We start from the raw sequence: 17664 nt of genomic DNA, 5'->3' as shown, positions 1-17664 counted from the left end.
AGACCACAGGACATGTCTCCAAAACTTAGTATTTTTCCCAATGTAATTCAGCAATTTGTAATCTGGCTTTGTTGTTGATTCTGGCTTGTTGATTTTCCCATGTTGTCACACTAGGAAGCAGTGTGTTTGAGGTTTTCCTTAAATGCTATTCTACAGTTGTGCCTCCAGCTAACTCAAATGTTGTCAATTAGCCAGTCAGAAACTTTCAAAACCTTGACACCATCATCTGAGCTTTTTCAGAGGCAGAATAATCTTATATGTAAACATGACTTTCAAATTACCAAATTTTTCAAACAATATCTCTCTCGTTATTCTGCTATTAAGCAGAAACAATATAATAATCCAAACTTACCTAAAAGAGAAAAAGTTTAGTCAAATTAACATCTGACTTTATTTTAAATCATGTGCCTTTTATACAGTGTGTGTAAACTTCTGGTTTCAACTGTATGTTTTGTATTGTAAAAATATAATTACATATATGAGAGTCCCCACTTGGATATAGAAACAAGTGTGTGTGTGTAATGACATGCAGTTGTCCATGCTGAATCATAACCACTACATGATAAATTCTCTCACCTTTTTGTATTGGAGTTGTGGAAAAGCTGGACGCTGGAGGTCTGGAACTCTGCACCGGCACTTCTCGCTTGACCACAGGTGAGAAAGTTTGTCCTTCCATTGCGGCGTCGGACTGAACCGTGCTCCTGTGTCTCCCTCCGTCCTCCTCTAGGGCTCTTTGGGATATGACAGAACGCTCTTCCCGTTTAGCGGGCATGGTTTCTGCTGAGCATGGGAGAAAGCGAGTAAATGATACTGCGTGATTCATCTTATGCCTCATTTCCTCTTGCTGATATTAAATGTTATTGAAATGCGGGACACTTACCAGATATCTGCTGCTCTCTGCCGGTGACCTGAACGCTTTCTGAAATGCAAGGCAATTATCCCAGGATGGAAAGAAAAACTATCAGATCCTTTGAATCGTGAGTTATGAAAACATTACAATAAATTACCCAAGCCTAAGGCAAAATGCATGAAAACTGCACAGTATTCAGAATTTTTAATGTGTAATTTGCAAATCAGTTCTAAACTGGAAAGTGGGCATGGGATGATAAGAGGTTTCAAGGTTTACAGTGGTTTGGAAAACTTTTCTAAAGTTTTCCTGTTATACTGTTCCCATTATACATGTATGTTTCTTGGGGGGTGGGTGGGGGCTAATTTAGATGTTGGACTGAAGAACTAATATTAGTTCATTTAAAATGATGAAGGGCAGAGGGTTGCTGAAGAACTACTGAGAGATTTCAGCTGCTGTCTGGGCTTTCACTGCCTTTCTACACCTTCCTTTCTTCGTGTGTTCAATACTTTTTGGGGGCTAATTTAGATGTTGGACTGAAGAACTAATATTAGTTCATTTAAAATGATGAAGGGCAGAGGGTTGCTGAAGAACAACTGAGAGATTTCAGCTGCTGTCCGGGCTTTCACTGCCTTTCTACACCTTCCTTTCTTCGTGTGTTCAATACTTTTTGGGGGCTAATTTAGATGTTGGACTAAAGAACTAATAATAGTTCATTTAAAATGACGAAGGGCAGAGGGTTGCTGAAGAACTACTGAGAGATTTCAGCTGCTGTCTGGGCTTTCACTGCCTTTCTACACCTTCCTTTCATCGTGTGTTCAATACTTTTTGGGGGCTAATTTAGATGTTGGACTGAAGAACTAATAATAGTTCATTTAAAATGACGAAGGGCAGAGGGTTGCTGAAGAACTACTGAGAGATTTTAGCTGCTGTCTGGGCTTTCACTGCCTTTCTACACCTTCCTTTCTTCGTGTGTTCAATACTTTTTGGGGGCTAATTTAGATGTTGGACTAAAGAACTAATAATAGTTCATTTAAAATGACGAAGGACAGAGGGTTGCTGAAGAACTACTGAGAGATTTTAGCTGCTGTCTGGGCTTTCACTGCCTTTCTACACCTTCCTTTCTTCGTGTGTTCAATACTTTTTGGGGGCTAATTTAGATGTTGGACTAAAGAACTAATAATAGTTCATTTAAAATGACGAAGGACAGAGGGTTGCTGAAGAACTACTGAGAGATTTCAGCTGCTGTCTGGGCTTTCACTGCCTTTCTACACCTTCCTTTCATCGTGTGTTCAATACTTTTTGGGGGCTAATTTAGATGTTGGACTGAAGAACTAATAATAGTTCATTTAAAATGACGAAGGACAGAGGGTTGCTGAAGAACTACTGAGAGATTTCAGCTGCTGTCTGGGCTTTCACTGCCTTTCTACACCTTCCTTTCTTCATGTGTTCAATACTTTTTCCCTGCATCATTTCATTTTATCACACATGACTTCATTTGTTAACTAATTAGATTTGTTTTCTTTGCATATATGGATTTCTTTGGTTGTTATCAACATCCGGTGAAAAATTCAAGTCAACAGCACCTTTAAAAATATGTTTTCTGGAAGAAATGGTGACGTGTTGAACACTTATTTCCCCCTCTGTATAAATTGTGTTCAAAGGGGGGGGGGGGGGGGGGAGTTGTTTTTTACCCAGAAATTTTAAAAAGTATATATTTTAGAGCAGTGATCACAATACCGTGATCCCCAGGAACTGAAATGTTTATCCAAGGTTATGATACCATCAGAATCATACAGGCCCATGCCTACTGGACGGATTACCTGCATTTTTTGTCTGTGAAGTTATTGGAGATTGTTGATTGGCTGATGGATTGGTGGATGTTCTGGACGTACTGAGTTCTCTCTGATTAGAGATGGCCAAAGGAGCGGGTAAAACCTGCTGCGGTGAACCTTTGAAAAACCAGGCACCAGACTGCTTCAGCATCTTTGGGAAAAAACAAAAACAGTGGTTTTTAGCATGCTGATGTATTCTAATTCGCCTCTAATAACAGGCGTATTTGTGCAAACTCTTGAACTCCTGCTCATGCTTTGACTGAATTGTAAGAGACTGCTAAACTTAATTGTGGCATAAAACAGAATACAGCCAAAGGGGGAAATGTAAATTTCATTAAAACAGTAGCCTTTTTCTCTTTTAGATTGGCTACTGTTCTACTCTTCAAGCAACTAGTAATTTGAAATGCTGTAAATTTACAAAAAGGCAAACAGACTTTGTAAACCCATCTGAATAATGAAAACGTAATAATAATAATAATAATTAATAATGTTATCCAGCAAACTCTAATAATAACAAAATCTCAAAATCTGTTTTATCCAAAGCTCAATCTTTTACCCTGTTTGTTGATAACTCCCCAGTCAATTTCTCAACCCGCGTGAAAAGTCTTGGGGTTATACTGGATGGCATGCTCTCATTTAGTTCTCAAATTAGCAATATCTCACGTTCTGCCTTTTTTCATTTGCGTAACATTGCAAGACTTCGCCCTTCACTATCGTAACAAAGTACTGAAGTGCTTGTTCATGCTTTGGTTACATCACGGATTGATTACTGTAACTCGCTTCTTTCTGGTATTCCTGATAGACTACAGTTGATTCAGAATTCAGCGCTAGGATAGTTACCTGCTCGCGTACTTCTGATCACATAACTCCAATTCTCTTTCACCTGCACTGGCTTCCTGTTCACTATCGTATACAATACAAAATCCTCCTCTTAACATACAAAGCTCTTCATAACCTGGCCCCTCACTAACTTTCTGATCTTCTTCAATTGTACACTCCTTCACGCTCACTGAGATCATCTTCTGCTGAACTGTTATCTGTCCCACACTTTAAGATGAAGTCATTTGGAGGCAGGGCTTTTAGTTGTACAGCACCAAAGTTATGGAATTCCCTGCCTTTGCACATTCGCCAGATGGACTCTATTTCCAATTTTAAATCTCAGATAAAGACGTTTTTGTTTAGGATAGCTTTTAATGATTTGCTGGTTTAATTTTATGCTGATTGTCATTTTTACTGCTTGTATTTTTATGATGTACTTGTAATCTGCTGTAAGGTGTCCTTGAGTGCTTTGAAAGGCGCCTAAAAATAAAAGGTATTATTATTATTATTATTATTATTATTATTATTATTAACAAGTCTTTGAGAATGGGTTTCTCAAGCCAGGGACTCGTCTCCTGTTTCCAAAATGCATCACCAACTGCTTGGGAAACTGATCTACTATATTAGTGGCATTACTGAAGTAAACACCGCAATCAAACTGTTACCGTCATGAAGGACTTTTCGTCATGTTTTCCGACAAGATCCACACACACGCGGCTGTCAGTAAAGGACCGCACACAAACACACATCACAAAATGCGGAAGTTTTTTTTCTTTCCATTTGGCGTGCGTTATTAAATTCCATAACACTCTCACCAGTCCTTACTCCTTATTTGCGTCTAATACCCCAGTTTGTCACGGGGGCATGAATGAAATGTTCATGAGTTAAAGTGAAACTGCCGAACTGCAGTTAAAGCTGCAGTCAGGCATCCTGCTAATTTGATTCAGAAGGGCACTCTTTTGTAAGATGGCTCACCGGTCAGGTATACATCCACGCTAAAATATTTAGGTGAAAGTCACCATATTTTAAAGAGGCGTACCATATTTTATTCTTGCGTAGAATAGACCCAGCTCCCAAACCAACTTTGAGAATAGATTAACGGCGATTTTTTTTTTATCGCACGATAAGAGTCTCGTGTTAACTCTGCACATATATATATATCGTCGATCGGTTAGTCAGTCAGTCAGTCGACAGCGGCCTCTAGTGGATTTACTCGAGAAGAGCAGATACGAATGGCACTCTCAAAACAAATTTGAGATCTCAAAAGCATACACGGCGGCCACTGGTGGATTCGCGAAAACAAAAACGACAATAAGCGTAACTCCTGCCACACATTTCATGATCTCCAGAAATGTATATAGGGGTACGTTTTCACAATGAGCTTGGGTTGCCCAAATATATTTATGTTCGGTAACACTTTACAATAAGGTTGTATTAGTTAATGTTACTTAATGCGTTTACTAACATAAACAATGAACTATACAATAATAACAGTGTTTATTCATATTAGTTAACGTTAGTAAAGAAAGAAAATTCACAGTGCATTAACTCATGTAAACAAGCATGAATTTGTATTTTAATAATGCATTAGTAAATGTTAAACTATGATTAATAAATGCTGTACAAGTATTGTTCATATTGACTTCATCCTAAATGTGATCTTGATGTTACTGTAAACTGTATGGTGAATTTCTGTAATTGCTTCATGTCTAAACATCTTTCATTTCCGAAGATTTAGGTCCCTATCATACACCCGGCGCAGTGTGGTGCAAGACACGGCGCAATAGTCTTTTGGTAGTTTCAGCTTGGCGCAAGAGTGGTTTTGAGGCGTTGCGCTACGCTGTTTAAATAGCAAATGCATTAGCGCTCATATGTGCGCCCATAGGCGTTCTGGTCTAAAAAGGAAGGTGTTCTGAGGCGGACCGCTGGCGCGCTGCTATTTTGAGAAACTATAATAGATTTTTCATTAGACCAAAACAAACCCGGTCTAAACTCCGGCGCAGAGTTACGCCTCGCTTACACACTGCTTAATACACACAAGAGAGCAATAGGCAAATATCTTTACATATGAAAACATGTAAATATTAAGGATATATATAGGATATAATAAGAATAGATATAGAATATAAATATAAAGGATTAAAATATTACAAAACATATTATTTACTAGCCTACATAAATATGAAAAATCACTGCTTTTATGTCTTCTTCATCTCGGGAGGCTTTTTCAGTTCATTCCTAACAATTTGCTTTTGTATAATGTTATTATTATTAGCAGTATTATTATTATATCCATATTTATATTTGTTTTATTAAAACAAGCTTAGATCTGCCCACCTGTCAGGTTTTAGACCATATGGGGCACAGCATGTGTTTTAGGATATAACTTTTGAGCACATTTTGTTATTATTGTTCATTTATTCATTTGCTGGAAATTAGAACTGAATTTAGAAATAGTTTTGAAATGAATATTTGCGCTTAACAAACAAAATTATTTATTTATAGACTAGTTGATGTCTGTGCGAAAAGGTTTCCCTATCCAAGAGCGAAAGTGAAAGTAGATCATTTATCTCTTATTCTCACGCAGAAGATGCTCTGTTTAACAGTTCTCTGTTAAAAAAACTGTTAACTGTGAACTGTTTGCTTGTGAAATGCTCATTTTTTCCACTTAGACTTACTTTGTGTCCTGTAAATAGTGAATGCGCTCTTGGCGTGACGCAGCTGGCTCTTAAAGGGAATGGGAGATGAGGCTCTAATTGGTTTATTCTCAAAACACACCTATAACTCATTAAGAAAATAAACTCAACCCTTTTAGACCATGCGCCGAAGCGCAAGGCACATTTCCCGTCCTTAAATTAGCAAAAACGCGTCCTGACACGCCCTGAAAGCGTTTGCGCCCTGCGTTTTGCGCTCTGCGCATGGACCGTAAAAAAAGAGCCCTAATATTCAGAAATGCTTGTGCTTTCAAAATAGAGCCAACATTCCCAATTCCTAAAGAAACGTCCTATAAATAACATTTGGGATATAAATAGATAGCAGCTCTGATTTTCAAATACACGTCGACTGTGATAAGGTGATTCATCTCTTTGAGGATGGAAGTCACGGTTAGTCTAGTTGTCAGACGGGGTCAGTAGCAGCAGGAGATGTGACTCTCTTTAATGCAACAAGATCATGAAGCCCGAATCCCATTTACATTTAATCCCCTCAGTTGCTGACGTTTTATTTCATAATAACGGGGCATGTCTGAATTCCTGTTTTGAAAAAAAATTTATTTCTGCCATTCCAGCTCCAGACTGATGCTTATTTAAATGGTAATTTGCTTAAATGGGATTCACTGCACTGTAAAACACATACACTCACCCGCCACTTTTTTTTAGGTACACCTGTCCAACTGCTTGTTAACGCAAATTTCTAATCAGCCAATCACATGGCAGCATCTCAAAGCATTTAGGCTTGGTGAAGACGATCTGCTGCAGTTCAAACCGAGCATCAGAATGGGGAAGAAAGGGGATTTAGGTGACTTTGAACGTGGCATGGTTGTTGGTGCCAGACTGAGTATTTCAGAAACTGCTGATCTACTGGGATTTTCACGCAAAACCATCTCTAGGGTTTACAGAAAATGATCTGAAAAAGAGAAATTTCCAGTGAGCGGCAGTTCTGTGGGTGCAAATGCCTTGTTGATGCCAGAGGTCAGAGGAGAATGGCCAGACTGATAGAAAGGCAACGGTAACTCAAATAAGCACTCGTTACAACCGAGGTCTACAGAAGAGCATCTCTGAACACACAACACGTCCAACCTTGTGGCGGATGGGCTACAGCAGCAGAAGACCACACCGGGTGCCGCTCCTGTCAGCTAAGAACAGGAAACTGAGGCTACAATTCACACAGACTCACCAAAACTATAGAAGATTTGAGAAACGTTGCCTGCTCTGATGAGTCTCAATTTCTGTTTCCACATTCGGACGTTTAGAGTCAGAATTTGCCGTAAACAACATGAAAGCATGGATCCATCCACCCTTGTATCAACGGTTCAGGCTGGTGGTGGTGTAATGGTGTGGGGGATATTTTTTTGCCACACTTTTTTTGTTCTATTAGTACCAGCTGAGCATGGTGTCAATGCCACAGCCTACCTGAGTACTGTTGCTGACCATGTCCATCCCTTTATGAGCACAGTGTCTCTATCTTCTGATGGCAACTTTCAGCAGGATAACACACCATATCATAAAGCGTGAATCATCTCAGACTGGTTTCTTGAACATGACAATGAGTTCACTGTACTCAAATGGCCTCCAAAGCCACCAGATCTCAATCCATTAGAGCACCTTTGGGATGTGGTGGAACGGGAGATTGGCATCATGGATGTGCAGCTGATAAATCTGCAACAACTGCGTGATGCTGTCATGTCAATATGGAGCAAAATCTCTGAGGAATATTTCCAGTACCTTTTAGAATCTATGCCTCCAAGGATTAAGGCAGTTCTGAAGGGAAAAGGGGGCCAACCCAGTACTAATAAGGTGTACCTAATAAAGTGGCCAGTGAGTGTAGAGCTTTAGCTGTATTATGTATGTGTATCTTGGAGTCACATTTATATGTTTCTTAAAGGGATAGTTCACACAAAATGGAAAATTGCCTCAAAGCAAAAAGGTCACTGGCTCAAGCCTTGGCTGGGTCAGTTGGCATTTCTGTGCGGAGTTTGCATGTTCTCCCCATGTTGGTGTGGGTTTCCCCCGGGTGCTCCGGTTTCCCCCACAGTCCAAAGACATGCGCTATAGGTCAATTTGGTAAGCTAAATTGGCCGTGTGTGTGAAAGGGAGTTTATGGGTGTTTCCCAGTGATGGGTTGCAGCTGGAAAGGGCATCTGCTGCGTAGAACATGTGCTGGATAAGTTGGCGGTTCATTCCACTGTGGCGACCCCAGATTAATAAAAGGACTAAGCTGAAGGAAAATGAATGAACTGTAATGAACTATCCCTTTAAAACAGCTTAACTAGGTTAATTAGGCAGGTTAGGGTAATTAGGCAAGTCATTGTATAACGATGGTTTGTTCTGTAGACAATTGAAAACTAATTCTTAGGGGGCTAATAATATTGACTCTAAAAAGGTTTTAAAAACTGCTGTTAACCAGGCCAAAATAAAAGAAATAAGACTTTCTTCAGAAGAAAAAATATGATAGGAAACACTGTGAAATTTGCCTTATTTCATAAAATATCTGTAGAGAAATATTTGAAAAGAATAAATATCTCACAGGAGGGTGAATCCTTTTGCCCTCAGCTGTATATACAGTAATTCAACAGTAGCACAAACAAAAGCATTGCTTCAGTGTCAGCGTGGCCTCAAATGTGACTCGGTGCATCTCACCTCTTTGTGTTCACAGCAGATTTTGCACAACCAAATTGGACCAGAACGACAGACGCTTTGAACGCCACACTTAGTGCACATGTTCTGTGGGGGCAAAACACAAAAACATCCCTCAGGAGGTAAAGCTGCGCAGGTGTAAACACACTCAGATGGCATTAACTCTCTGGAGTGCCATCACTACTGAAACACACACACAGGCCACACACTGAACATCCCCTCTGAGATCAATAAACAATCTATTGATCTTTATGTCATGTGTCACAAAAGACAGACCATGTGTCATTATTTTAAATCATATAACCTGATTGGCATCCCCTCTTAAAAGTGCGCACGGCTCCAAAATGAGAAGGGTGCAATAAAGATAAGTGCATAACGCTCACTCATTTCTGCCTGGTTATTTTTGGACAATCGTTATTGTAGGACATGCATTAGGTAAATTGCTGAAGGGCTCAATGATAATGTAGAGTTGAAGTCAATTTTAGTAGCCCTCTTGTAAAATTTGAATTATTTGTCAAGTTTTTTTAACACATTTATAATGACTCATTTTTAATAACTCTATGTATAACAATAACTATATTCTTTAGTCTTTGACATGCTGGCATAATATTGTTTTGGTTATTTTGCAAGACACTAGTATTCAGCCACTTAAATTAACTAGGTTAATTAGGCAAGTCAATGGACTGCATTGGTAGTGCATTGGGGGGTGGGGGGGGGGGCAATTTCTTAAAGAGGATAATAATAATATTGACCTTAAAAATGTTATTCATCTTAAATAAATGAAATATGGCTTTCTCAGGAATAATATATATATATATAGTTGAAGTCAGAATTATTAGCCCCCCTGTTTATTTTTTCCCCCAATTTCTGTTTAACGGAGAGCAGATTTTTTTCAGCACATTTGTAAACTTAATAGTTTTAATAATAATATCTAATAACTGACTTATTTTATCTTTGCCATGATGACAGTAAATAATATTTGACTAGATATTTATCAAGACACTTCTATACAGCATAAAGTGACATTTAAAGGCTTAACTAGGTTAATTAGGTTAACTAGGCAGGTTAGGGTAATTAGGCAAGTTAACGATGGTTTGTTCTGTAGACTATCGAAAAAACTATAGCTTAAAGAGGCTAATAATATTGCCCTTAAAATGGTGTTTAAATAATTAAAAATTGCTTTTCTTCTAGCCAAAATAAAACAAATAAGACTTTCCCAGGAAGAAAAAATATTATCAGACATGCTGTAAAAAATTTCCTTGCTCTGTTAAACTTCATTTGGGAAATATTAACAAAAATTTTAATTCAAAGGGGGGGGCTAATATTCTGACCTCAACTATATATTATAGGAAATACTGGGACAACTGGGAGTTCTTAAACAGCATTTCGGAAATATTTGTAAAAGGAGGGCTAATAATTTTGCCTTCAATCTGAAGTCTGCATGATGTTTCAACAAAACGAATTACAGTAGAAAAATGTGAACACATTCACAGAGCAACCGGAGTTTTACTGTAATTTAAAACAGTAATTTGTTGAATTACTGAATTAGCATTGCTGCTAAAAACACCACTGAAAACATTGGCTGCATCCGAAACCGCATACTTCCATACTATACAGTATGCTAAAATCAGTATGCGAGCCGGGTAGTATGTCCGAATTCATAAGCTGCATGCCAAATTGCATACTTATGCAATATTCTACGCCATTTTGTAGCATAAATAGTGTAAATTCACATTGAAAACTCTAAAAATTAGTAAGTGCGCTCTTAAATACCCGGATGATGCACTCATTCAGCCCGTAAAATGAAGTGTGTGATGATGGACACTTCACGCACTCAACGACCGCAGGTTTGCTCATGTAGCGAAAGGGGCGGAGCTATCAGGCGCACATGTTGGATAACTTTTTTTTATTTTGGACTGATACAGCAAAATTCTCCTATGAGAGTGATTACAGCGCCTCCCTATGGTGAATGCGGTTATACTCACGGCAGGTATTATTTGATAATTCAGTCATTTATTTCACTGATTTGGCAACCGTCAAACGTCATCAGGGAAACGGTTTGAATTTCAACTTAGTAAAAAAGCATTAGTGTGCCATTTGGGACGCCACTACATACATATACGATCCTGTTGAGTGTGTAAGTGCATAAGTACATAGAGTATAGTGTATAGAGTGCCATTTGGGACGCAGCTACTGAATTCGAAAATCAGTATGCGAGAAGTACCCGGATGACTTACTACTTCCGGCGAGATTCTGGAGTGCGCATTCCATGCACGCTGCGCTATTCAATAACGCCCTGCGAGAGAATTCATGAATGGAAGTGAAGTGACGCAACTGACACAGATAGGTCACGTGACCATGACAAAATGACGGATGTAGTACGTCCGAATTCCATTTATACTTTTCACATTCATACTGTATAGAACGTACTTTTCTAACGGCCGAGCAGTACGTTTAAACTCAAACGCAGTACCGACTGAGTAGTAGGCGGTTTTGGATGCAGTCATAGACTTTTTGAAGTCAACGGCTACAGCAGTTCATAATATTCTTAATATACAACAGCAACATACACCAAATATTTCTTATGTAGGTTTTTGAACAAGTAAGGGTGAGCAAAAAAATGATGTTTTCTATTTCCATTTAATCAATAGGGTACCTTTTTACACTCTGCACACACGACAGCGCTGACACCGGTGAGGCCGAACTGCTGTCCGCAGAGTAAACAGCGGGAGTAACCATCACCGCAGGCCGAACGCTTCATGCTGTCCAGGCGATTTGCCAGACGCCTGAGGAACCAAGATATAACGTCAGCATACTCTCCTCCAAATGGTTAAATCCTGCTACAAACGCATTGATGAGCTGTAAGAGAGCGCTTTTGCAGGCAAAGTGCTGAGTGAGAGAGAGAGAGAGAGTGGGGGAGAGTAAAGGCAGTGTAATTCTTGTCTAGTTAGCACTATTAATTTCTTCCAGTACATTCCTCGGCTGACTCTCGGCTTGTACAAAAAACTTAAACACGCTCTTCTTCTCAATCACTTGGACAGATGTGTTTGGCCTGAGTTGCTCTGCAGAATGAGAGGAAACTGTGAAGCAATGTCCCCCTGTCGCTGGGACTCAGGTGTTGGTCAGTATTGCTTTTCTACAGAAACTATCGAGTCCAGTCTTGGGTGAGCTAATGGGAGCTTGAGGAAAAATAGTTGGCTTGAAAATTGGTTTGGTCAAGCAATGGAAGGCTGAATGTTTTCTTTTGTTGTTTTTTATGGAAGATTCCTCTTTAAGCAGCGTCAAATAAATATACAAAATTTGTAAAAATTCATATTTTTATTATGTATATATAAAAAAAAAGGTTAATTTTAAAAGAATTTACAAAAATGTTGTCGTTTATTTGGGATGTTTCCTAGATAATAAATTATTAGGGGATGTTACGGCAAAAAAGGTTTTTACAAAGAGATGTGGACAAATGTGGTTCTTAGCAAGGCAAGCTGATCTGTCGGATGTTCATGCTTTAAAATTATTGGCAGGAGCTTTGATTCAACCTCATATTGATTATCTTACGCCCTTTTGGTGTAGTAGCTGCTCACAGAGTATGAAGGAAAAATTGCAAAAGGCACAAAATAAATTTGTATGAATTATTTTAAGAATTTATCCTAGAGCACATTTGCACAAAGAGTTTTATTTAGAGAGTTAGGTTTGTTGACGCCCCATTCACACGAGGCTTCAGCGTCAACGCTTGACTGAAGGCGTGTCTGAAGTTGGGGCTGTAGGGATCGTCATAGAAGTGTCAGCCAATGAAATTCAGTCAGCAATAGGCCACTGTCTAGCTGGTGTATTTGCATGCAGCGATCTGATTGGCTGACGCTTACGTCAACGCTTGAAAAGTTGAGCTAGTCCCAACTTCTGCAGCGAGCAACTCCTCTGAAGCGGCGCCGACGGATCCACAATGCAGTTCGGCAACGCCTTACGTCACCCATTTAAAGTTATTGGAAAGCGTTGACGCTGACACCCCGTGTGAATGGGCTAACCTTAAAGTGAAGAAGAAGCAAGCTTTAAATAGAAAAATTATCAAAACTCTTTAATTGTTTGAACGAGATGCTAATGGTCTAATCCGATCCAATGATCTATGCTAAGCTAAGCTAAAAGTGTTCCCGCTGGACTCGGAGATCGTCTGAATGAATTAAAACAATCATAATAATATTGATCCTAGCCTTATCGACCTAGAATCAAGTTTTAAATATGATAATTATTAAAACTCTGGCTTGAATTTTTGAAGCAAGATGATAATGATCTAATCTAATTCAATGATTTATGCTAAGCTAAGCTAATAGTGTTCCCACTAGACCCGGAGATCAACTGAATGAATTCAAAAAAATAATAAGACTATAGTTCCTAGCCTTATTGACCTAGAACCAAGCTTTAAATATGAAAATTAACAAAACTCACTTAATTTTTTTAACAAGATGCTAACGGTCTAATCTGATTCAATGATCTATGCTAAGCTAAGCTAAAAGTGCTTTCGCCAGACCCAGAGATTGACTGAATGAATTAAACAATAATACAAGTATAGATCCTAGCCTTTTTGACCTACAATCAAGCTTCAAATATGAAAACTAACAAAAGTCTTTTTTGAATTTTTTGAGCAAGATGCTAACGGTCTAATCTGATTCAATGATTTATGCTAAGCTTAGCTAAAAGTGCTTCCGCTAGATCCAGAGATGGACTGAATTAACTAAAACATCATAAGAGAACAGCTCCTAGCCTTATCGACCTACAATCAAGCTTTAAATAAAAAAAATATCAAAACTCTTTTTGGATATTTTTTGAACGAGATGCTAATGGTCTTATCCTATTTAATGACCTATGCTAAGCTATGCTAAAACTGTTCAAATTAGACCCAGAGATCAACTAAAAGAATTTAAAAATGATAAGAGTATAGTTCCTAGGCTTATCAATCTAGAATTAAGCTTCAAATAGGAAAATGATCAAAACTCTGTCTTGAATTTCTTTAAGCAAGATGTTAATGGTCTAATTCGGTTCAATTATCTATGCTAAGCTAAGCTAAAAGTGATCCCGCTAGACCTGGAGATTAGACTGAATTAATTAAAAAATGATAAGAGCATAGTTCTTAGCTCTATTGACCTAGAATCAAGCTTTAAACAGAAATATTATCAAAACTCTCAGATTTTTTTGAGAGAGATGCTAATGGTCTAATCTGATTCAATGATCTATGCTAAGCTCAGCTAAAAGTGTCCCCGTTAGACCCAGAGATTGACTGAATAAATTAAAAAATGATAAGAGCATAGTTCCTAGCGTTATCAACCTAAAATCAAGCTTTAAATGTGAAGATAATCAAGTCTTGAATTTCTTGAACGAGATGCTAATGGTCTTTTCTGATTCAATGATTTATGCTAAACTAAGCTAAAATGCAAAGATCGATTCAAATATTTTAAAACCTAGTATAGAGTATAGTTTCTAGCCTTATCGACCAAGAATCGAGCGTTAAATATAAAAATGATCAAAACTCCTTCTTGAATTTTTTGAGCAAGATGCTAACGGTCTAATCAATTCAATAATTTATGCTAACCTTAGCTAAGCTAAGCAAAAATGCTTCCACTAGACCTGAAGATCGACTGAATGAACTAAAAAATGATAAGAGTTTAGTTCCTAGGTTTATCCAACTAGAATCAAGCTTTAAAAAGGAAAATGATAAAAACTCTGTATTGATTTTTTTTCAGCGAGATGCTAATGGTCTAATCTAATTCAATTATCTATGCTAAGCTAAGCTAAAAGTGTTCCCACTAGACCTGGAGATTGACTGAATGAATTAAAAAATTATAAGAACAGTTCCTAGCCATATCAACCTAAAATCAAGCTTTAAATATGAAAGTTATCAAAAGTCTGGATTTTTGGAGCGAGATGCTAATGGTCTAATCCGATTCAATGATTTATGCTAAGCTAAAAGCGCTGTTGTTAGATGCAGAGATCCACTGAAATAATTAAAAACATATGAGAGTATAGTTTATTAAATATGAAAATTATCAAAACTTCTTCTTGAATTTTTTGAGCAAGATGCTAACGGTCTAATCCGATTCAATGATTTATGCTAAGCAAAGCTAAGCTAAAAATGCTTCAGTTAGACCCGGAGATCGACTGAATGAACTAAAAACTAATAAGAGTGTAGTTCCTAGCCTTATCGACCTAGAATCAAGCTTTAAATAGGAAAATGATCAAAACTCTTGAAATTTTTGAACGAGATGCTAATGGTCTAATCTGATTCAATGATCTATGCTAAGCTAATATCTATGCTGCATGAACAAGAAAAAAATGTATGGTGCAGTACTCGATTCAGGATGGTTGGATTGTTTCTACTGGTGGATTTCATGTGAGAGATAAGTTCACCCCATGTTTTCTTTATGAGAAATACTTAATGGGAATTTTTGATGGTGACTGTTTACGAAATCTCACCCAATCCTCTCCTGCTCCATGGCCTCCATGGTCTTGGCTCTCTCCAGCACGCTGTTGATGATTTGCTTCTCCTCGTCCGTCAGCTCCCCGGTCTCCATCTGCCTGCCGTACATCTCGCAGCCTGTCCTAAAGCACACACAAGCAGTCAATTATGCAGCCAAACATATCCGAACGCTTAAATATATGAGCAAAAATCTCCCGCCGGCCCCATCTGTCCGCATTATCACCCAATCACAATCAACCACAGAAGCAGGGGAGGGGAGGATTTTAAGAAGAGCACCTCGCACACTCATCGGTCAGGAAATAATTTGTAGGTAGAGCAATTACGACAGCTGTTTTTGTGCAAGAAAAGGAATTTGCTCTGTGCCTTTTGACATTACGGCATGTCATATCATTAATGAGTCAATGCGCTGCTCTTTCCGGCGTGTTGGGCAAATTCTATTTGGTCCCCACAGAGACGCTCCAACCGCTGATTGAAAATGTCGAGGTGATGGAGGACATGACTGATTGCCATCTGGGGCTGAAAAGAAGAGGAGGACGACATAGCGAGTGAGTAAAGGGGAAATAGAGGGAGAGCGATGATCAGAAATTACATCACACTCTCAACCAGCCGCTGTCACCATTCATCCCATCAGCCGATTCTATGGACGGAGCGTCTATCACATACAAGCACAGGAGTGTTACTGCTGTCTCGGAGGGCCTGCTGGATCTTCAAAGGAGCCATCGTCAAAAAAATCAAATGTATTTGCATTAGCTGCACTGAAAACCCTGCTGAGATTCATGCAAAAATGCTGACGGCGGCAAAATGTCAGCCTGGCACTTAAATGGAAATGCCTGCAACTGAGCTAAATACAAATAACATCCGATGCTGATGTAGATGCACATTTATAAAACAATAAAAAAAGGAAAGGGAAGGCACCGGGAGATGTTTTGCTCGACAGTATTATTTTTTTAAGTGGATTATGCACACTGCAAATATCTGAATGGTTAAAACAAGAACTTTTTATATCAACGGACAAAATAGCTTATGATATTAGGAGGTCTTGTTTTATAAGAAATTCAAAATGTATTCGAAAAATGTTATTAAACATCACCCCTTTTCTGTAAATGGGCTTTTTTTTTATTCACCTACAGTTCAACAGTTGAGTTTTACCATTTTTGAATCTATTCGGGTCTAATAGGAGCACTTTTAGCTTAGCTTAGCATAAGTCATTAAATTGGATTAGACCATTAGCATCTCGCTTAAAAAATTCAAAAAAAAAAAAAAAAAAAAGGAAAATTTGCTCATTTTTAGGTCAATGTTTCTAGGAACTATACTCTCATTCTGACATAACAATTAAGGGACTTGTCAGCCTCACACTTAAACAGAAATGCCTGCAACCGAGCCATACACAAATAAGACATAAAGCTGATGTAGATTCACATTTTAAAACCATGAAAAAAGGAAAGGGAAGGCACCGGGAGATGTTTTGCTTGACAGCATTATTTATAAGTGGATTATGCACACTGCAAATATCTGAATGGTTAAAACAAGAACTTTTTTATATCAACAGACAAAATAGCTTATGATATTAGGTCTTGTTTTATAAGAAATTCAAAATGTATGCTCTAAAAATGTTATTAAACATCACCCCTTTTCTGTAAATGGGCATTTTTTATTCACCTACAGTTCAACAGTTGATTTTTACCATTTTTGAATCTATTCGGGTCTAATAGGAGCACTTTTAGCTTAGCTTAGCATAAGTCATTAAATTGAATTAGACCATTAGCATCTCGCTTAAAAAATTCTAAAAAAAAAAAGGAAAATTTGCACATTTTTAGGCCAATGTTTCTAGGAATTATACTCTCATTCTGGCATAACAATTAAGGGACTTGTCAGCCTCACACTTAAACAGAAACGCCTGCAACCGAGCTATACACAAAAAAGACATAACGCTGATGTAGATTCACATTTTGAAACAATGAAAAAAGGAAAGGGAAGGCACCGGGAGATGTTTTGCTTGACAGCATTATTTATAAGTGTATTATGCACACTGCAAATATCTGAATGGTTAAAACAAGAACTTTTATATCAACAGACAAAATAGCTTATGATATTAGGAGGTCTTGTTTTATAAGGAATTCAAAATGTATGCTCTAAAAATGTTATTAAACATCACCCCTTTTCTGTAAATGGGCATTTTTTAATTCACCTACAGTTCAAAAGTTGAGTTTTACCATTTTTGAATCTATTCGGGTCTAATAGGAGCACTTTTAGCTTAGCTTAGCATAAGTCATTAAATTGGATTAGACCATTAGCATCTCGCTTAAAAATTTCTAAAAATAAAAAATAAATTGGAAAATTTGCACA

At 38.0% G+C, this 17664-nt stretch overlaps 1 protein-coding gene across 9 annotated transcripts in view; it reads right to left on the bottom strand.

Moving 5' to 3' along the window:
• The window catches only part of rph3aa (rabphilin 3A homolog (mouse), a), a 53829-nt gene that overhangs the window by 18383 nt on the left and 17782 nt on the right, over positions 1-17664 (bottom strand). For 3 of the 9 annotated variants that reach the window (XR_015500687.1, XM_087269994.1, XM_087269996.1), the window contains 6 exons: positions 15315-15440; positions 11512-11641; positions 8859-8942; positions 2671-2833; positions 881-919; positions 577-780 (listed from right to left, as the gene is read on the bottom strand). Coding sequence is in view for 6 of the 9 variants with exons in the window: in XM_087269994.1 (XP_087126120.1) it covers positions 577-780; positions 881-919; positions 2671-2833; positions 8859-8942; positions 11512-11641; positions 15315-15440 (746 nt within the window). In the remaining 3 variants the exon portion in view is untranslated. The remainder of the gene's footprint in view (positions 1-576; positions 781-880; positions 920-2670; positions 2834-8858; positions 8943-11511; positions 11642-15314; positions 15441-17664) is intronic. The other 6 variants (XR_015500688.1, XM_087269995.1, XM_087269998.1 and 3 more) reach the window with 3 other exon arrangements.

The sequence above is a fragment of the Danio rerio genome, chromosome 10 (genome assembly GCF_052040795.2).
Source record: "Danio rerio strain M-AB ecotype USA chromosome 10, GRCz13ab, whole genome shotgun sequence".
NCBI classification, from domain to species: domain Eukaryota; kingdom Metazoa; phylum Chordata; class Actinopteri; order Cypriniformes; family Danionidae; genus Danio; species Danio rerio.
Note: the sequence above shows the minus strand (reverse complement) of the source record. Positions and strands in the feature narration are given on the sequence as shown.